This window comes from Taudactylus pleione, unplaced genomic scaffold (assembly GCF_031769625.1).
Source record: "Taudactylus pleione unplaced genomic scaffold, aTauple2 ptg000100l, whole genome shotgun sequence".
Lineage (NCBI taxonomy): Eukaryota > Metazoa > Chordata > Amphibia > Anura > Myobatrachidae > Taudactylus > Taudactylus pleione.
This window is the reverse complement of record NW_028284502.1, coordinates 15,533,258-15,555,651: the sequence shown is the minus strand read 5'-3', so window position 1 is coordinate 15,555,651 and position 22,394 is coordinate 15,533,258. Positions and strand designations below refer to the sequence as shown.

Below are 22,394 nucleotides of genomic sequence, written 5' to 3'. Positions count from 1 at the left end.
CAGGGACGGGAGCGGGTGGTGAAGGCTAGGGCAGGACTCGTGAGCGCGGTGCTGAAGGCTTGGAGTACTACAGTAATATTGGCGCCGCAGCGCTAGCGCCCATCTTTCTTTAAACATTACTGTACTTCTGTGGGCTGTAGCGGCAGAACTGCCCGCCTGGGCCTCCAGATGCCGTCACCAGGATTCGGGGAGGGCATATAACCACATCCCTCCTGGGCCAGGGCTCCCTGGTTGGTAAGTTGTTATAAACTGTCAATGTCAGTCTGTGACAGACTGACATTGACAGTGTGTGTCACACTCCCTAAAAACTTCTTTCATCAAGTGATGATTTGCTAGCCTGGCCCTGGAGCAGGGCTTAATCCTGCATATGTTTTTGATTTATAGATCATATCTATAAGAATATATATGCATCACCTAAAATAAATTGACCCCTAGGCTAGCCTATCATATCATAAAGCTATATCTATCCATAGGGCTTAAACATGATATTGGTGTGGTTTTATAGATATAGCTATAGAGATATAGGCTAGCTATATCTATAAAATCAACTATTAGAATCTTAAAGCCCTTTAGATACATATAGCTATATGATAGGCTAGATGCATATTCATTTAGGTGAGGATATTTAACAGATATTTCTATATCTGTAGATAGGTATAGTTGTAGTGAGGCCATGCCCCATCTGGGATATAACAAACAAAAATGTGAGCTATATAATATATATATATATTTATCACATTCATGTATGGGAGTGTATATGTCGTTAAACTGGTGTGGCAAACTCAGCCGCCCTTACTGCACCTGCAGGCAACGCTTGGCTGCCATGGAGAGTCCTTTTGGCTATGTTAATTGTGGCCATAAAAGTGGTTCTATCAGTTTAATAAGCATTGATAGATGTTCTTTGCTACCTAAATATATTTTTGATGAACCCCATAATGCCTACAGGAATAAATGTTTATACAACATAAAGACATCCAATAGATATAGCTGTACAGCTGCCTGCTGTAGATAAAGGTATATCTGTAGATATACAGTAGCCTAATAGCTTTATATACACATTTATATCTACCACTATAGCAGGACCAGATTAACGTCTGTGGGGGCCCCTATCCAACATTGACAAAAAATATATATATACAAACACACAAACTGAGTGTATATCGCAAATATTTTTACCTATGGCAGACAAAGTGTTTTGGCTATTTGGAGTGGCCATGTCCATTTTGAGATCTATATTCATGGGGGGGGGGGGGGGCGGAGGGGGGTTTGGTGTGTGTGTATATAAATTTCCTCTAATTTGATTGGGAGAGAGGGGGCTGTGAGCTACCTAGCCGTCAGTTCTCTAGTTCAGCTCAAATAGTCTGCTACAATAGTTGCAGAGCTGCGCTCCACTTGGTGAATTCTACGGACGAGCCACAGAGGAACTGAGTATAATGGTGCCTTTGGGCGTCTGACTCCGCTCTTCTCTGTGTTGCACCATTGGCTGTGGTTTGACCAGATACTGTATCGCAGATAACTCATCTCACGAGACTCAGACTGTGGTGTGGTGAAGCTCCTTAGCGGTGGCTGTTAGGAAACAGCTGAGCACCAGAAGAGGACCAGAGCGCAGACAGCTAAATGCTATACTCTGATTTTATTTATTATAAGTGGGGAGTATGGGGACAGTTGGGGAGATGTATTAAAGCTGCACTTATTGTGCATCTATAACACTTCCTGCTTTGCCTCATTAACGAGGCAAAGCGGGAAGCACTAACGATCAGATCTATTAACATCTCATCAGCTGGAGCGAGGGAGTTATAACTCCCCCCACCGGCTTTCCCAGCTAGAGGACACAGCGCATCAGCCTAGTGCTGATACGCTGTGTCTCAGTCAGGGTTGGCTCCCCTGAGCATGCGTACTGCGATGGCTGCAGCTGGCAGAACAGTCAGGCTTACCGTTCATACATAGACCCGTCTATCGGCGCTACTATCTTGTATATAGCAGCACCGATAATGACATAGCGTCCCTGTCATTTACCGGCCAGCACCCCAATCATACATAGCAGTCTGTGCACAGGTCACAGAGTGACATTGGTGTGAGTGGTGGGTGAAGGCGCTGCTGCCACCGGACTGTATAGCGCTGCTGGTCACGTGGGCCACTCCCTCGACAGGGATCCTATGCAAAGCAATACAACTAGAACACCTCAAATAAAATAAATGTTGGCAGAAGTTATTTCATCATGGGCAAAGCCACTGGCAACAGATAGTTATTAATAATTTTGATGACCATATCCCTTGCAGCTGAAATAATTCAAATCCCTAACTTTTTTTAAACCAGTATTATTATTATTATTATTATTATTATTATTATTATTATTATTATTATTACCATCGTCATCATTATTGTGCTTTATTTACAAAGCACCAACATATCATGCAACGCACATTGAGGGTACCATGATTTAAATAAAGTCCAAAGACCCGAAACTGGGGGTAGCACGTGATACATTAGGTAGTGGAGTTAAAGATGCTACGGTAAAATTATATTCCCAATTACCATTGACCAACAGTGGCCAAACAATCACAAATAATGCTACTATACTTCATAGAATAATGAATCTATACATTTTACAAACATATGTGCATTGGCCGTGCGCCAATGATGTCATATCTCCTGCTCTCAGTACTGGTGCTTCCATACATTCAAGTTCAATAGTCCCCATGGATAGAAAAAATGAAGCACGGTGTTACAGGCCGTCATCAACAGCAGGAGTAACACTAGCTACAGCGCAAAAGATGGCGCAGTACGCCCCAGCCTACTTTCCTTCTCTGTACGACAAGAGCGTCTCCACATCGCCGGATAAACATTTTAACATCTGGAAGAGGCTTGGGATAACTTTGAACGATCAGCCTGAGACTAAGCATCGAGCAAAGGAGATCTCACCTTGGCCACCAGCTTTGGCTGATATGTCGAATGAACCACTATATTTTTACTGTACATCTCTCTGGGGAAACTTTAAACCCCAACCGAGCCCTTATGACGAGCTGTGTGAGCTGGACATCCAAATCAAGGAGATGGAGCTGGTAATGATCACAGGGGATGATATTGATGCGCAAAAATGTGAGTAATGTTCATATATTCTTACCAGCCCTCACTTATATACAAGTTAGAGTGCTACTTACGTATTAAAGGGACTACATCATTGTACCACCTGACCACTCTCAACTGTCTCTCTCTTCCTCATGGCTAACTGACCGGATACCTGACCTCAGCATTAATTCATTTCTAGTCTCCCAGAATTGATAGTGTTATGGGAGGGGCTTTAAATAAAGCCCATGTATTTCTTTAAATCCGACTCATTTGCATATAGAAACCAAGCTTGTCAACTGCCAGTTAACTGAAACTGCCAGTGTAGCATCCCCAAAGCTGTAACTGGAAGACTGGGCGGTAAGCTAGATATTACAATTATTTAGGAAGTATAGTGCACCTATTAGATAACATATAAGAGTTTTGTTTATACCTTCTCCTGGCTGTTGGAAGGTTTATACCTTCTCTAGGTACTACAGGGGTTCAGGGTATGGGACCCACATAGGTCTAGTCATTCCGGAGAGTTCACATTATTCCAGGAATGGGGGAGAGATTACTTGCCGGTGTCTTTTATGTTTAGTGTAAACACACCCACTTCTAAAGCCGTTCCACACAACCCAACAGTCCTGCTATTATTGGTGATTTCCTGACCGTGGAAAGGACATTGCCTATGAGAAAACGGGTCTGTCCTCTAGAATGTAGGTTTGGTTTGTACATGATTGCATGGGAATTATTTTGTCACAATATTGGTAGATTGATATGTTCAAGTAATTTGTTCTTTACAGACGCACATTCGTAAGCTACAAATGAAACTTGCTAGATGTAGCTATCTGCAGTTACAGCTTCTTTGCAAAAATATTTGTGTATAGTTTAGACTTGTAAATATGTCAGTGAATCAACATTGACATGTTAATAATACTGTGTTAATATGTTCTACATGTGCTTAATAGCATGTTTTATTTACTCACTGATTTTAATATATCCATATCTATCATCTAAAATTGCAATGTTAATTTATGTTTAATATATGAGATTTAATTATTTAAAAACACTGACCACCTATATGCTAAGCTGCATACAGCAGGAAGTGTAATTATGTAGCCTATCTGTAGCATACACATGATAGGCTTGTGAGAGGTAGTGGGTGTGGCCTATTGATCAGGCATGACTAATACGGGCAGAGGGGATGGATGGTCTGATCGGGTCCTTGGTTAGGATGTTTTGGGGGTGCAGCAGGGGACAAATTGGAGAGAGGTCCTAATGTTTCCCTTACTATGGTTTCAGTTACATTCGGGGTGTGAAAGACAGTTTTAAATTTACTGAAGGGGTCAATAGTAAAATGTCAAAAATTATGTTTGTGAGATATAATTTGGCCTTATTGTACTTACATTGATAAAGGTAGTGTGGAGAGAAACTGCTGTGGTATGCTTATAGGAACATTCATTACACGAGTGCATACCAAACTCATTTATCATATGCTGTAACAAACTCATTACCTTTCCCAAATACAGCAGACAAAACAGATCGTACTTCATCTAGACCTGTGTGTATTATATAGGCAAACTAAGCAGTTGTCCTTTTTATCCTATTTTGTTTTTGGATCTTCCAAAGTGCCATTGTACCAGTAGGGTGTCCAGCAGGACATATACAGATATACATATACTATACACACAGATGAGGAATGTGTCTCTTGGGAAGGCAGAGAGTAGATATGGGATTCATGGTAATTATTGCCTACATGTGAGGCATGCTCCATACATGGGAGGAAAAAGGTTAATTCAATGTTACAGACTCTACCGCACCTTGTGCAGGGTATTGGGGCTACATTACAGCCATTCAATGGGTGTGTTGATAATGCTGCAATAATAGTGAAACAGCTTTGTATATAAAGCTACACCCCCCTCTTACATCACACCTAACTAAACTGTACCCAAAGTCACTAGGAACCAGCGAACTTGCTGAGACAGGCTTAATGTATTTCCCACGATCATTTAGGAACCAGTGACCTATCCAAGACATGGGTCAGTCATGCATTACCCAAGGTCATCTAGGAACTAATGATTCCAATGAGACATGGGTCATACATTCCCCAAGGTTATCTAGGAACCAGTGACCTCACTAAGACATGTCTCATACATGCCCCAAGGTTATCTAGGAACCAGTGTCCTCACTGAGACATGGGTCATACATTCCCCAAGGTTATCTAGGAACCAGTGACCTCACTATGGACCTCATTCAGAGGTGCTTGCAAAAAGCGAGCGCTCGCTCTGAATCAGGGCGGCCGCTTTTTTTTTTTTTAACCCGGCCTCCTGGCCGCTCGCTAAGCTGTGTGTGACCACCCACAGCTTTTGCGAGCGACCAGGTGATGCTCGCGAATATCGCGGCCATTGGGTGGTAGTGTCTCGTCTGCCCCAAGCCCCAGTGAGCTTCCTGCTCAAATACAGCAGGAAGCTCACTACTGACATCACAAGTGATGTCAGCAGGGCCGCCCACAAATGGCAGGCATTCTTTCAGGAATGCCTCCGTTTGTCCAGCCACCCCCCTCCCCACCTACCAAACGGGGCGTGCTGTAGATCAACATCGACAGCCACCCCGTTTGTAGCGAGCCCTGGAGCGAGACATGCCTCATGCAGTTCCCTAGGTCACCTACGAACCAGTGACCTCACTGAGATATTCCTCATGCATTCCCCAAGGTCACCTAGGAACCAGTAACCTCACTGAGACATGCCTCATGCAGTTCCCAAGGTCACCTAGGAACCAGTGACCTCACTGAGACATGCCTCATGCATTCCCCAAGGTCACCTAGGAACCAGTGACCTCACTGAGACAGGGTCACCTAGGAACCAGTAACCTCACTGAGACATGCCTCATGTATTCCCCAAGGTCACATAGGAACCAGTGACCTCACTGAGATATGGGTCATGCATTCCCTAAGGTTATCTAGGAACCAGTGACCTCACCGAGTTATGGGCCATGCATTCCCCAAGGTCACCTAGGAACCAGCGACCTCACTGAGCTAAACTGCTCAGAAAAGGGGGCCCACTGCACACGTCTCCCCTCGGCCGTTGATACGCCCCTGGCCGCACCTTCACATACACACAACTAAACATATTTATGTAAATGCACTTTTTCTTGAGTATATATTTTCCTGTATTCAGACTCAAACGTGTCTAGCTCTCCATTAGTTCACTCATTCTTAGTGAATTGCATATATGTCTGCAATATAAGATTCGAAAAGGGGGAATAAATAATCTCCATCCATGATCAACTCAAAGTAGACAAACATTCTCACAGTCCACACCCTTGTCCAAGGTCCAGGACTATTGGGAGGTGTGAAATACTGCAGATAGCTGATATTATTTTATATTGGATCGTCCCACAAAATGGCTACAAGCAGTGTGTCGGCAGTGTGTACACTTCATTCGTCTATCATACATGGGGCCTGATTTGGAGGTGGACGCAGCATTGATTATCATCGCAAATGGGCGGTTTTCAGTGTTCGAGTCAAACTGCGCATGTGTCCCAAAGGTCACCACCTGGGGGCACAGAACAAATTTAGACACAGAGCATAGTTGCCTACCTTTGCTGTCTCTTCCCTGGGAGAAGCCCTGGGAGAGAGGCAGGTGGGTGGCGATGGGGGCAGGGCCTGATGCATCATGTCATTAAGCCCCGTCCCCTCACGGTAAAATGTCTGCAAGTGGCTTAAATTTATAAATAGGGGCGGGGGCAAATGGCGCAAATCGTGTTATTAAGCCCCGCCCCCTTCATGGACACCCGCGATCGCTGCTGAAAGTTCTCCTAATTCTGCCCACTTCACTAGGAAGTGGGCAGAAAGCGGGAGAAATGCCTACCCTTCCAGGAGTGCGGGGGGTTACCCAAAAAATCGGGAGCCTCCCGCGAAGACCGGGATGGTAGGCATGTATGACACAGAGGGACCCATACTTTGGAACTTTGTGGATCGCAACCCACTCCTTCCCTATGCGAAGAGGGACCCTTGCGAAGAGGGACCCTGTCCGGCTCCTTCTGCCAGACGTCGGGGGCTCTTGTGCGCATGCATGACCTGTGGGTCACGCATGCGCATTCCCGTCACTGCTCTGCGGTGACAGCTGATTTCGCATCAGCTGTCACCGCACCGGAGCAATGATGAATTCTTCCGCATCCCATGGCGAGTTAGAATGTTAATTATCAGGACCTTGACAATTAACATCATGAATAGGCACCAGACAGACAATTTCAGTTGGCATTCCTGGGTGCTAACTGGGTAGTGGCTAGCTGGAAGCACGCATGTCGCAAGCAATGACTGCATCTTTTTTTGCAGTTGCACCGATGGTGTGACCAGTGTGCGTCCGATGGCATCGATGGTGATGCTTACTACGCAAAACGTTGGATTAGTGATGCAGCCAGTGGGTGTATCTTTACAGATCCCTTCGGCTGTGGCATTAGCATAAAGACGCAGTCCCGCTTCCTAAAAAGATGTTGTCGCATCTGCATTGCCATCCACCTCTGAAAAAGGCCCATTAGTACATTAACCCAACCTATATGCAGTAACCAATTTAACTCTTTATTCAACAAAACAGATAACTTCTGATAAATATATTGTTCATCTTTTTTTTTATAAAAAAAAAATAATTGGTATCAACTCTTTCCCTTTAATGTTAGTTTTTTTTAACCTGAGACTGGAAACTAGTAACAAATACTTTTTTGTTTAAGGAGAATATGATCTTTGTCAAATAAGCATTTCCAAATGTCTGGCGTAGCATAGTACATTGTACAATATAGTGTAATCAGAGTAAGGTTAGGAAATTCATGTATAATTTGTTAAATTGTATAATGAAATCTCTGGATTGCAATTTTCTTTGTCATTTTTGTCTTTCAGATGATTTTTTGAAGGCTGAAAAAGAGAAGATGTTACTGCATATGAAAAGTACACGGGCCGGCCAGAAAACAGCGCTGTCTACATAAAACCTGTCATAAAACATTTATTTTTTTACTTTAATATTGAAACCTGGGAGTGCACCTATTTCACTTCCTGCAGTTGAGTTTACATTAAACATTTTTTAGCATTAAATCAGTTTATTATCCCTATTTGTTTAGTCACGCGTTTGTTATATTTGGAAATGCTGTATAATGAGACTCGCATATGATACAATGAAGGCAGACAGTTTTTGGGTTATAGACTAGTTAATATCCTAGTCTGCAGAAATACAGTAGGATCCAATTGTCCGAGAATATGTATCAGGGAAAGCCTCAGTGATATCAATGATTCATAGGGGGAAATTACTAAAATGCGGTTTTACCAAATCACATGCTTTTTTGGCATTTTAATGGGCAGTTTATAAACCATGACACCTACTAACTATCAAGTTGCAGTTTGCAAGACTGCATGCCAAACCCCCAGAAAAAAAGGCATAAAATCACTGCCCTTGGAGGATGAGGCCTACTAAAAACCCCAGAAACCTTCCTGCTACTATAAGTATTAAAATTGTATTTCTATGTTCCTCATGAAATTATGTAATTTTTCTACTTTATGTACTTAGGTATACATTGCTGCTGATAGTGTAGGGGTATACATGCCTATAGGACACTGACCACACCCACATAGCACTGGTCACAACCCTGCACAGCACTGGTCACACCCACACAGAGCTGGTTACAGCTCATCCACTTTTTCCAATAGGCCCTTGATCATTTTCATCCCCAGGCCAATGTGGCCCTTAACTTGGCCCTGCTAACAGAGTTCATGCATGTTTTTAGAACACAGATAAATCAATATTTTTAAGACACAACAGCAGGAACCAGTTTGTAAGATTATACATTGCCAAGTGAAGACAGCTTCTGGTATTTCCAGAATGTATTTATTGTATATGATGGACATCAGGGTGTTTTCAAGAGCAGAGGGAAGCAAGGGAACTTTACCTGTGCCCCACGTGTCAATGTGCCATTGTTCTGGGCCGCCACAATAGCAGTTCTAAAAAGGGGTGTTTTAAGAGAGGAGGGGGTCTGTATACAGCCTTCATGCGGGCACCCTCCTCTCCGGTAGCGCAGTAGACTCTGGCTTTGTGCGCAGGTCTCCCGGAACATGGTGTCCGCGCCTTATTCCCGGGGACATCACTACTGTACATACACAAATCACCGGAAAAATGGCTGCCGGACCATTTTCCCAGTGATTAAAGTCTGAAGAACCGGTGTATGTGGTACTCCGGAGAGGTAGGTATACTGATTATACGGGTGCAGTTGTGCAGTGTGGGCCTCACTGGACCCAGGGGACCATGTGCACCGCACACCCTGCACACATTATAGATATGCCACTGGTTCCATAGAAAATATATGGACATACAGTAGGACAGTCAGGGGACTGAAAAAAATAACTCGGGACCACACTTGGAACCGTGGTCAACAGGCAGGAACAGACTGCCCATCTGGCACTTCTGGCAAATGCCATAAGGGTCAATGGCCAGATAGGGTGTCAAACCCTGGCCGCTGATAACTTGATGTGTTCTAGATTACTTATAAACCTTACTTGTTATAAAAAGAAAAATGAAATAATCCACATAAATACAGATTCTAAAATAAATGACAATGCTTTTACTTAAAGACAGCTTAATTATACATGTATTTTGCCAGTGCAGACTTACAACAAAAACATAACAGTAGCAGTAGGGAATACTTGTAAAATAAATTTGTGACACCCAGTGCAGCATACCAGTCAGCCAATTTCATACATACGTACGGCAACGGCACCCGACACCCTCAGACCCTCGTTGTGTGCCCTCTCTTCTCTTCTCTGACTGCTCCCCCTTCCTCTCTCTCTGCTAAGTTTTATACTATCATTTTGGCTATACCTCCAGTTAACTCAATGGGGAATATTAATTTATTTATTATTCATATGTGCTAGGCCTTAATTGGTTCTGGGTGTCTTAACCATAATATTTACACTATTTGGTGTTATCTTTCTGGTCCCTTCACCTCTGACTATTGCAGACAAATGCTATCTTGATTTAACTTTTTTTGTTTATAAAAACTGAGACTTGCTGTCTGCTGTTCTGCACACATTAAAACTTGACACATTTAAAACCCATAATCCTTATTGCTAAAATATTAATCAAGATGGCTACTGCATTAGACACAGATTTGCTTACTTTAAAGAGAAAAGAGAAGGCCTTATCCTCTTTAGCCCTGAGGCCATTCAACAAATGCGGTCTTCTGCAACTCACACAACTCATTTATATATTCTTAATTTTTTCTATATACTTTAAATTGCAGTGTAAGAAAAGAAAATAACATAAGCATGCATATATTTGTGCGTTATCACTGCGCAGCTCCGCCTCCCGGCGCTCTGCTCACCCGGGAAACAAAGATGGGGGCTTGCCGTGAGACCAGGCCCCCGTGACTCGCGGCACACCCCGTGAGGTGAGTTCACACCCCTTTTGAGAAGAGGCCATGCCTTTTTTAGGCAAGGGCAAGCCCCTTTTGTGGCACGTGTGCAGGGGGACTGCCAGGGCTGCTCGGCAGCCCCAGTCCGTCCCTGCCAGCAGGATAAGCATGTCCAGTTTTTGTAAAACATGAATCCTTCTGCTTGTGCTCAGAATCTTTTGATAACACAAAAATCACATTTTGAAAGATTATTTTTAAATTAGTTTGCAAGCTGATAGCGATGCCCTGCTAGGGCTGCAGGAAGATAAGAGATAACACCCGCTGGTTACAGTTTCAGCCTCAGCATTCCTCTCAAACTTTGACAACTAGTATATAACACAAGGCCACGTTCCAGCATCCAGAAAGCTGTCCTTGTGAATAAAGGATCAATATCTCATTAAGAAAGTGGAGATGTTTTTACGCAGTCAGTGAGCACTCTGTACTTTGGACTCTATGCAGCTGGCTTGCTGTAATTCAGGAGCAGGGAAGTAGTTTAAGAAAGAATCCTTTCAAACCATCCCAAAGTTTCGCAAAAAAGCTGATGAAAGGACTTTGTTTTGGTGTTGTTAAAGTTCCTTCACTACTGTGCTCAGAGAAACTATTTGGAAATATTATAATTTCATTTATTTACATTTTAATAAGATGTTATGTCTCTGTAGAGTCTGTGCTGTGCCAATAGCAAACTGTATACCATACATGCCACCCTCCCGGAATTCGTGGGAGGTTCCCAATTTTTCGGGTAACCCCCCCACACCCCTGGAAGGGTAGGCGTTTCTCCAGCATTCTGCCCACTTCCTAGTGAAGTAGGCAGAATGGGGAGAATATTAGCGGTCCGTGTGTTGGGGGCGGGAACTAATGTCGCGATTCTATAAGAATCGTGTAATTTTGCCTATGAATACCTGGTGGAAATAAATGCAAAATCGGGGTTTTGGGGTGCAAAATTGCAGCAACCCCCCCTAAACCCTTTTTACACCCCACTTGATGCTAATTGCGTTAAAAAAAAACACAAAACCCCCCCAAAAAAGACACCCCAAAAAAACACTTTGAAAAAATGGGCAAAAAAAAAATCAAAGTGGGGATACAAATTCAAAAACTAGCGAAATAGCTGTTAGGGGGGTCTGGAAGTATGGGGGAGGTGTATTTTTGATTGCAGGTGTTTGCTGAAGGTGCGTTTTTGGCGCTCTTTAATGCTTGACTTTAGCAACTTTAAAATATGCTTGTACCCGTTTTCATTTACCCCAAATTTGATGGGAATGCTTATTTTCCCCCCAAAAAAATTGCTAAATGCTATTCTTCACCACTGTCATCAAAGATGCTAAATAGTGCGTATTGAGACCATTCAAAGACCCCAAATACCTTCAGTAGGGCTAATCGGGGGTACCCCATAGTGAACCCCAATGTCAGAGCATCTTTTGCGGGGTGTCAGGCTGATTTTCCCAAAACTGACAGAACTTTTTGCCGATTTCAGTTTCACCGGGTCCCGTTTTCACCGCTTTGTAATTGAATAAGGGGATAAGCGGTGACGAGCGAGATACTTTTTTGCACCCAAAACCAGTGATGACAGCGAAAAGTCCGGCAATGGACTTTTCGCTCCAAATTGAATACGGGCATTAATGGGGTTTAAATGTTGGTCTATCCTGCAACAGTTACTATGGAGTAAAGATTTTGCTTTTTTGATAATAAAAAAAAAAGACTGGTGAGTGCCTCTCCGTGAGTGAATCGGGATGTAGTTGGGAAACCTACAGCCGAGATGCCAGCTCTCAAAATTCCGGCGCCAGAATCCCGACTTCCGGCCAAAAGACCAGCGCCTGACAGTAGTGGGGATGTCGACGCCGGAATCCCGACAACCAGCATCCTGATCATAAGTATAGCAGGCCAGTTAGGTGTTAGACACGGGGGGGGGGGTTAGGATTAGGCGCCAAGGAGGGGTTTAGGACTAAATTAGGGGGGGGGGGAGGTTAGGGTTAGGCTACGGACAGGAGGGGGTTAGGTTTAAGCACCACTGGGGGGCAGTTAGGGCTAGGCACTAAGAGGGGAGAGTTAGGTTCATGCACCAAGGGGGGAGGGTTTGGTTTAGGCACTAACAGAAAGCCTGGGTAATCAGTACGCACTCCACCCCCATAACCATCAACAAATCAAACAGACATAAAGGTGGACTAGATAAAGAATCGCCAGCTGTCAGCTCGTTAAGTATACCATCAATACATATACAGTATTACTGGATTCCCTATCCTCTCTCCAGTTATTCTTCATGTTGGCATCTCTCTATATGAAACATTTTAATGCAATTACTTTTTTCAAAACTTTGGTTTCCATCTGCCCACGTGCTCTCCGTTCCAGCAGGTTGCTAGGCAACGCTAAGCAAGATAAAAGAACAGTGATTGTCACATTCTCAGGCAGGTTACTAACCTTTTGTTACCATAATGATTCAGCGAGTCACTACTTCTACAGGTGTTTTACTGTTCATTTACATCAGGAAGGGAAACAGAAAAAAAAAATGAACAAGTGAATTATTATCATTTTAGTGCAATGTGTTAAGCAAAGCTGACCGTATCACTCTTTATACTTGGGGGGAATTTTATAAATCCTTCTAGAGAGGACAAGTAGAGGCGTTGCCCTAGTAACCAATTAGATTCTAGAAGTGAGACACTGAGTTGGAGTACATATTTATTTTAAACAGATAGAAAATAGAGGCCAGACCTGGCTACCATTAATCCCAATTAGTAATTAAAAAGTAAACAATAGGGAATACTTGCTATTAGGGAATGCTTGTTTTAAATCAAGTAGGTGAGCCCTATGTTGCAGGCAAGGAGTTAAAAAACAAAACAAAAACACTTACATGTATCTGCATCGAGGGACCGGTGAGCGGTGCTCCGGTGATGTTCTCTGGGGCAGTCAGCTGGTCTCCCGGCTCCTGCACCGTGACCCTGGTCAGCTGCTACAGAGAGCAGCTGACCGGGGTTACAGTGCAGGAGATGGGAGACCAGCTGAATGGAGCCCCAGAGGACATCACCAGAGCATCGATCACCGAGGTAAGGGTAAGTGAGCACGGGGGGGTTGGTTATGGCGAGCCGGTCGTCACATGTGCGCGCACCTTCTAAAAGTATTTTTTTTTAAATACACTGAGAAGAATTGAGGGGATTCGCAGAGACAGAGCTTTATCGCAAGCTCTGTCCCTGCAATGGCTTTTTGATAAATCCCTGTGATATTTCCTAAATTCGCAATGCGAATTTAGCTGAAAGTATCACACTACAACCGCATTTTAAATGCGGTGTAGTAGATAGGGCTCAAAGAGAGATCCAGAGATAGGACCTGGGCCGGGGTTACTGGAGTGGTGTGGCCCAGCAGTGGTGCACAATCCTTTGGAGTGGGCACACAACAGGTAGAGGTGTAGAGAAGGGGGTGGGGCGGGTACATTTTGCTCAGGCCTTCCTAGGGGTGGCACCCCGGTTCAGTTAGAGAGACAAATCAATGCATTTATTTCTGCGTGCACATTCTTAACAATTCACAATGCATTGAGATGGGAGTGACACTCCCTGTGACTGGCCGGGCCCCACATCCTCACTAGCATGGGGGCCCGTCTGAAGTCTCTGCAGGCCTGACAACAGGAGGCCTACTGGGGCCTGGGCTCAGGTTATTTGTACCCATCCCCCCCTATCTCTGCCTTTATTCAGAGTCTGGCTGTAATGAAGCTTTGCATACAGACCAAACACAGCACCTGCTGTAATCATTATTATATAGGGGCTGTGGCAGAGGAAGGAAAACATGGGGGTAACACCTGTCAATCAGGCTAGAGTTATGGGAGGAGTTTACAGTTTAAAGGGTTTGTGAATCCTGTGTGTGGGGAGATTGGCTCAGATGATCTGATAGTTAGTTGTACTCAGCTAGCGCTAAGGGACCGCCAAGAAGAATTCATTTTACTTGAATGCAATTTATACTTTTATTTCATATTTGTGTATGTAATTGTATTTTACGTAGTAAAAGTGTCTTTTATGTATTACAGTATTATAAATACTTCCCCCGTCATGCCACGTCTCAACACTTTTCTTACTCCTGGCTTAAACCAAGCACATATGCTCCTGTGTTCTCCTGGCATAAACCTGGAACATATGCTGTTGTCCGAAGTTTGTTGGTTTTTGTTAGACGCGTTTTACAGCTGGATTTCTTCCATAAAATGCGTCCAATAAGTCACCCATTTGTTTTATTATTCCCTTTTGTTAACTTAACTTAATCCTAAACCTAGAAATAAACACACTGACACATGTATATGGAATTCAAAGAGGTCACAGCCAGAATTTATTGATCAAATTGAAATTCTAGAATAGGTGGCAAGAAGAAAGCAGTGCTCCAAGGCCACAGCCCAGTGGATATCAATACAAATAAAAAGGGGGGATCCCCGCCCTGCACAGACTGACCTGGGGCAGTACCATCCTTCCCTAATTGGCACAGCATTGGTCCCTCCCTTGGAACAATGACCATGTCCCCCCTTTTAGGCGGTGACAAACTGGCCGCTCTCAAAGGAAGAATGCTACCACAGGCACTCCTGCGCTAATAATAGGCCGCCCATGAGCACTGCTTCCCGCCAAAGCCCGGTTCGCAGAACCAGGCCCGCCACCAAAACTGTGACCTTCTTAATGAAATTGAAAACTACAGAGGTCATCGGTCAACCGCTCTAGCCGCGCGCTCGTGAGATGTACCCCGTCGGGCCTATGCAAGCTCTCTGCCCCGTGACATAAACTTGGGTATTGTATGACGCGTCCACCAAACGCTAAATGACAAGCGTGCAATGGCCATATCCGTTCAATACCCACGAGCGCGACCAAATCATTGCCTCCCAAGTCTGGCCCCAAACTTCTCCTCTGCTGCCCATGGGGCATCTAGCAGGCACTTACAGTGCATTTCTCGTAATCACGCACTCACAACCAAAATTGGGCATGTAACTCCAAAGGGTGCTGGCTAGCCCAGTAAATATAGGAATTTTCCCACACCCGACAGTTAGCACTCACGGACAACCCTGTCCGAAAGTTCACCTAGACAGAATTGGCATTTATACAGACAGATATTGGTATTTAATACAAACAGAAATTGCTATGTATAATAACAATAATAATCTAACCACAAGGAAAGGGAAACAAATAGTTGGGTGACCCATCTGAAGATGAAAAACAGCAAAACCTCCTTGAGGGCAAAAGCTGAAAATCCTTTCAGAATCCCTAGTGGCAGTAGGCATAAGGCCCCTGGGTTTCCCAACAAACTCGCAAGGAGCGCAACTACTTAATGCTACTTGTTTCAAATATGACTTCCACTGCCCTATATATAATATAATTCTGAAACACCCTCGTAAAGTACGACCTGGACAAAAGGGAGTTAGATTAACATGGATAACCACTGCCCGCCACCTGGAGGGCAAACCCTATTAAAGTACCCCAAAGAGCAACTGGCCAAATCACTGGATCTGCATGCATCTGAATAGAAATCCTTCGCTCCCTGCCAGTTAATCTGTCTTAGACCCATCTATTCAGCACAAGCTCAATACCGGTTTGATAACCACCTTATTTTAACATTAAACCTGATAGCGCAGAAATCTTAGTAGCAGCAACTAGCTCGCCCATTCTAAAAGCCCTAAAGTAAGCTAATGAAAATGCTAATCAAAAAGGGGGGGGGGGGAGGCGCCTAGCACTTGACCGAAGCCACTCCTTTACTGGCCCAATCAAATCCTGTAATAGGGCTGCGTTGATGGGGCTCCGCGCAACGCCTTTGTTAGGACACTCCCTTGCCCACCCTATTAAATACCTTTGTTAATACTCTCTTGCCCACCCTATTAAATGCCTTGTTTAATACAAATAATTTGTCAGGATCCGCCAAACGTGCAACTTGGAAAATTATACTGGGTAACACTGGAGACAAGCCGCCTTGGAACGACCCCTGTCATAGCAGCTACAGACAAACTCTGCCATACAATCATTAACCATCTGAAACCGCCCGCTCTTGGAAGCTAAACACCTTGCCAATCGCACAAAACTAGCGTGTAGGTCTTAATGTACTTGGTGCCCATGACTTCCGTGCTAGCCCCTGGATGCCGGCGTGACAATCCGCCAGGCATGGAAGGGGAAGGAGAAACCATGTAAATTAGCAGGAGGCGCGAGCGAATGAAACATGTCCTACTGAACGATATAAGATGTCCACTATCTTGGTAGCAACGCCCGAAACATGCCGTGCCCTAAACTCAATATTCCTTAAACACATAGATGCCTAACCACTGCGAGGCCGGATCCAAGTCCGTCCTAGATTAGAGCCTTCTTTTTTTTAAAACATATTTTTATTGTAAAACCGCAATAAACAATATAACATATTGATCAGAAAATGACAAGACATCAACAGGACCACAACAGTGATGTGCAATACAATGTATCCATGAGGAACGTAACAATACAGGAATTAAAATGGTGGTTCACCTGAAGACAAGGTTTCTTCATTATACCAGGCTGTAAGTTGAACTGCAGCTCGAAGCGTGTCTTTAACCTGAGGTGTTAATGTGTGAACATATGGGAGCCAAATATTAAAGAACTTCTCTGCTTCCTTGTCTTTATTAAGGGATAGTTCTAACCAATCCATATTAAATAGGTGCGTAATTCTAGGTTGTAAAAGACTGAGTGTTAAAGTGTCAGTGGATATCCATTGAGATAATATTGTTTTTTTCGCAGCTGCTGCAATCTTTGCTAGTAATAGACGGGCACCTCCAGGGGCACAGGATGATCCAGATGATGGTACAATATCCCACATAGCCCACTCGGGTGTTAGTTCAAAGGCAATTCCCAACTTGGTGGAAATATAGGTGTGTACCAAGGACCAGAACCTCTGTACCTCCGCACAGTGCCACATACAATGCATTAGATCCGCATCAGGTTGACCACATTTAAAACAATTTGAGTCTGTGGAAGTACCTGTGATGAGTCTTAATTTGGGGGTGAAATAGGCACGATGCAATAATTTATACTGCATTTCCGCGTATGAAGCCGAAATTAATTGCTTATTGAGTCTAACAAAAGATTTCAAAATGGTGGATAGGGGTATGTTAGGGAATGTGGAATGCCACTTGGCAAATCCCACCGTCTCCACTTCCAAATTTATTTCCCGGCGTATATAGGTGTATAGCATAGAAGTGGAAAATGACATAGAGAGGCAGCGAGACAGCACATCATCCAAACCATTTTTCCCAGGTATAATGGGAATTTTAGGGAGTAAAGTATTGACATAACTACGTATTTGGAAATATATAAATAAAGGGATTTGGATACAGGGAAATTTTTCCTGTATTTGGTTATGAGAGTAAATAGTCATTGTGGAGAGATCCAATAATTGATATATGTAACGCAATCCCTGTGTGTTCCAGGTTTTGAAAGTCTGTGTTAGAAAACCAGCATCAAACCCTGGGTTATGGCCGATAGGAAGGAACAAGGAGACATTGGGAGGGACTCTCATTTGAGTTCTGGCTCGGCGCCAAGCCAAGCATGTAGTATGTAGTAGTAGATTTTGTGCTACGTGAGGTGGAAAGGACAAGGGTCGTGTGTGTAGCAAACTAGCTAATGGCATTTCAACACTAAAAGATTGCTCTATTAGCGTGTCAGCAAATCCATTTGTTCCTCTAATCCAGTCAATTGCGTATCGGTAATTTGACGCAATAGCATAAGATTTTAAGCAAGGGAGATTAATTCCGCCTAAAGCAGGTGGTTGTCTGAGTTTGAATAATGAAATCCTGGGTTTTTTGTTCGCCCAAATGAACTTGCTGATCGCTTTGTTAATCAATTTTAAATCAGATTCTAAAGGAAGCAAGGGGAGCATCTGAAAAAGATATAAAATCCTAGGAAAAGATATCATTTTAATTAATTGACATCTACCGAGATATGAGAGTGGGAGATGTTTCCATTTTTTAAAATCTAAAAGTGTACGTTGTATTAAAGCAGGGAAATTGACTGAGTATAGGGCGGAGGGATGTGCCGGGATATTAAGGCCTAGGTATTTTAGAGTTGTTTTGGCCCATTTAAATGGGAAAGAATTTTTCCAGTTTTTTGTGACGTCCGAGTGTAGGGCCAAGGCCTCTGTTTTGTTATAATTTATCAAAAAAACAGAGATAATATGGAAGTCTTTCAGGATATGAAGAAGTTTAGGTATGGCAGAATGTGGGTTCTCAAAATACAGTAATAAGTCATCCGCATACGCGGAGACTTTCAAAGTATTATTTCCGATATTTATTCCCTGCCATTGTTGACATAGCAAAAAGGTGCGGATAAGAGGATCTATAGCCAAGTTAAATAATAAAGGAGATAGGGGACAACCCTGTCGGGTTCCCCTATGTAGTCTAAGGGATGGAGTATTCAGGCCGTTAACTGTTAGGAATGCTATAGGGGTGTGGTATATTGTTTTGAATAATGTAATAAATTCGGGACCAAAATTTTGTAGCTGGAAGATGCGCAGTAGGTGGTTCCACGACACCCTATCAAAGGCCTTGTCAGCGTCGCAGCTGACAAGGAGCGTTTGGTTATTTCTCATTTGGTGAGATTTAGTTAATCCTGCAATCAAATGTCGGACGTTGATCACTGAGTGTCGTCCTTTCATAAACCCAGTTTGTGCGGTGTGTATGAGATGTGGCAATACTAATTGTAAACGTTGAGCGATAATACCAGTGAGGATTTTGAAATCCTGGTTGAGCAGAGATATTGGCCTATATGATTGGGTCAGCGTAGGGTCTTTCTCAGGTTTCAAGAGAAGGATAATTCGGGCCTGGTTAAAGTCTGGTGGTGTTGAGGTTCCCTTCAATATTGAATTAAATAAGGAAACTAAATGAGGGGTTACAAGTGGATTTAATATTTTGTAGTACTCGGCACTAAGGCCATCTGGGCCGGGTGTCTTTCCGTTGGCCAGGGACTTGATAGTTAGAGCAACCTCCAACTCCGAAACAGGAGTTGTTAGGGAGTCGCGGGCCTCTTCAGAGAGGGAAGGTAGATTAGCCTCCTTCAAAAAGTTCATCCCCAGAACAGGGTTATCATCCTGTGCGGAGTATAAGTCTGTGTAATATTGTAAGAAAGAGGCCGCAATGTCCTCGTTGGTATGTAATGATCCTAGGGGACCTTTAAGAGAAAGAATGGGAGAGGATGTTTTCTGACTTCTCACTATATTAGCTAGCAGTTTGCCCGCTTTATTTCCCCAACGGAAATAGCGATGTTTCTGGAAATCTAGATAATATTGGGCTCTTTCAGTGCACAATGTGTCATATAAATTTTTGTTATTCAAATAATTCCGCCGTGTCTCTGTGTTGTTATTTTGCAGCATAATGGCATACGATTGTGATAGGGCGTTACTCAATTCCGTGAAACGTGTGTTAAGTTTACGGCGTTTATGGGAAACATATCCCATAATATGCCCTCTCACTACTGGTTTAGATGCGGCCCAGAACAATGATATGTCGCCAATATGAGAAGCATTATCATTATTATAATTAAGAAATTGTTGTTCTAAGTATTTTTTGAAGTCTGGAGAAGTGAATAAGTATGAGGGGAATCTCCAATTGAAGGAAGATGTTTTGGGGGTAGATAGTTGTAACGTGAACCATGTAGGCGCATGATCGGAGATGACTATGTTTTCTATATGAGATGTTTGAATCCTATTAATTAATGAGCTTGAGACCAGCCAGAAGTCCAATCTAGCTGAGGAGTGATGGGGGTGGGAGTAAAACGTGTAATCACGTGCTAAGGGGTGGAGGTGTCTCCATGGGTCTACTAGGGCGAGGGATTCAATTAGTAGTTGTAGCGTTGGAGATGTGCTGCCCCGCCACTCACCGGATGCTCCCGTTCTGTCCAGACTAGGAGAAAGAGTAGTGTTGAAGTCTCCTCCTATGACGAGGGCGCCTTCTGCCCAATTCTGGAGTCGGGCGTAGAGATCGGAGAAGAATGCATTGTTGTGACCTGTGGGAGCGTACAAAGTGACAAGCGTGATTAATTCACCTTCTAAATTCAGTTTAAGAAAAAGAAATCTGCCCTCGGTGTCCAGGATCGAGTCTACAACTGTGTATTTTAAAGATTTATGGAAAATCACCAGCACCCCTCTTTTTTTAGATGTGAAAGATGCAGCTGTATAATCTTTTATCCATGAGTCTCTAAGAGTATTAGGGTCACCCTGTCTCCAATGGGTCTCCTGTAGCACTGCTATGTCAGGTTTAAATTTTTTAAGTTGTTGTAGTATTTTACGCCGTTTAATCGGGGTGTTTAAACCCTCTACGTTCCAAGTTAAAAATCTTATGTTTTTTTGTGTTTTAGTGAGATCAGCAATAGAGTGAGACATTGTGTTATCCTATACCTGTTCTGTAGATCAAAAAAATGAACCATCGTAAAGAGACCATCACGCTCTCAGTCCCAGCATGCAGAGAGCGCCTGCAGTAAAACCTTGAAAGTGCCATTACAAAAATACACATAACACAAAAACAAAAACATGATCTGCCATAATGTATGGAATATAACAAACATAATGCAGTCTTACAATTTTTGAAAATTTTAAGAACCAAAAAATAAGGCTCTACGGGCCTATTTAAACCCAGTGAGGTATAAAAGTATCGATAATTGAAAAAAAGAAATAAAAGAAAGTAAAAAAGGGGATATGAAAGAGGAGGAATGGTAAATGTGTAAAAGGAAGGGGAGAAAACAACAAACCAGAGATTATCTTGACAATTCTGCCGTTGACGTTTAGCAGTTGTTAAAATAACCAGAAATCTTGAAAACAAGCATAAGATATATATTTCCAATAACAAACTCTCCATGTTTGCAATAGGAGACGGATTTGTACAATTGAATGTATCTTCTTAAGTCACGATATCATTTTGAAGAGTGATTTGGTCAGTTAGAGAGTCCAGGAAAGTCTTTGCAGACGATGGAGAATCGAAAAAGTGTTGTTTGCCGTTATGTAGGACTTTCAGCTTCGCAGGGTACATTAATGCAAATCTCAGTCCCAGATCAAATAATGCTTTACAAATAGTAGAGTATTCCCTTCTTTTCATTGCTACTTGATACGAGAAGTCCTGAAACAACAACAATTTGTGTCCCTGATAGGTGAGGCCTTCTGATTTGCGGTAGGCGTCCAGTATGCGAGTTTTGTCTAGGTAGTTCAACATTTTCATTATGACAGGCCTAGGTCTTCTCTGGTCAGAAGCACGGTCAGGGCCTATGCGGTGAACTCGTTCTATGATGAGGGTATTGGAAGAAGCCGAGCAATTGAGCTCAGAGGGTAACCATTTAGAGACGAAATCCATGAGATCTCTTTGCTTAACAGATTCCGGTAGGCCTATTAACCTTAAATTGTTGCGGCGATTCCTATTCTCTAAGTCTTCCAATTTTTCCTGCATAGCAGAGATCGCTGATTCCTGTGTACGTATTACGCTTTGTGCCTCTGTTAGCTCATCTTCAACATTGGAGATACGTTGTTCTGCTTCCGTAAAGCGTCGACCATGTTCCTTAAGTTGCGAAACTGCTGATTCTATAGCTTCTTTGAGGCCGGACAGTTTTTTGTCAAGCAAGGGAGAAAGAAGCTCAGATATTTCTTGGGCTTTAGCTATTGAGGCGGTACTAAATTGAGTCGATTTAGAGGTTCCGTCCAGAATATTGTCAGCTGGAGGTGAAGTAGGAGAGTCAGGAGATGATGATGGAGCTACATTTTTGTCTTTCCCTTTAGTAGTTTGACCTTTAGGTGCACGCTGTGGTCTGGCCACAAACTTCTCCATGGTATAGGGATGTGATGTGCGATTTAATCAGGAGCCACTAGGGGGAGCCCCAGGTGTTCAGGATATATATGACACTGGGTCTGTAAATTAAAACTTATAGTATGGCTTGTGAGCACTATCTTTGGACCAGACAAGACAAGATCACAGT

The 22,394-nt window shown here is 43.2% G+C and overlaps 1 protein-coding gene across 1 annotated transcript; it reads left to right on the top strand.

Annotated features, from left to right (window-relative positions):
- The first annotated feature begins 2,699 nt into the window (after positions 1 to 2,699).
- Positions 2,700 to 8,028, top strand: CUNH11orf91 (chromosome unknown C11orf91 homolog). The gene is made up of 2 exons (XM_088470492.1): positions 2,700 to 3,099; positions 7,943 to 8,028. Exons 1-2 carry the CDS (start codon positions 2,700 to 2,702, stop codon positions 8,026 to 8,028), a joined length of 486 nt encoding a protein of 161 aa, XP_088326618.1.
- Positions 8,029 to 22,394: the final 14,366 nt, after the last annotated feature.

Bases quoted from the DNA above. Each gene is read 5' to 3' on its own strand.
- CUNH11orf91 (XM_088470492.1), top strand. From the start codon at position 2,700: ATGGATAGAAAAAATGAAGCACGGTGTTACAGGCCGTCATCAACAGCA. The intron at 3,100-7,942 runs GTGAGTAATGTT...TTTGTCTTTCAG, and splicing joins TGATATTGATGCGCAAAAAT to ATGATTTTTTGAAGGCTGAA.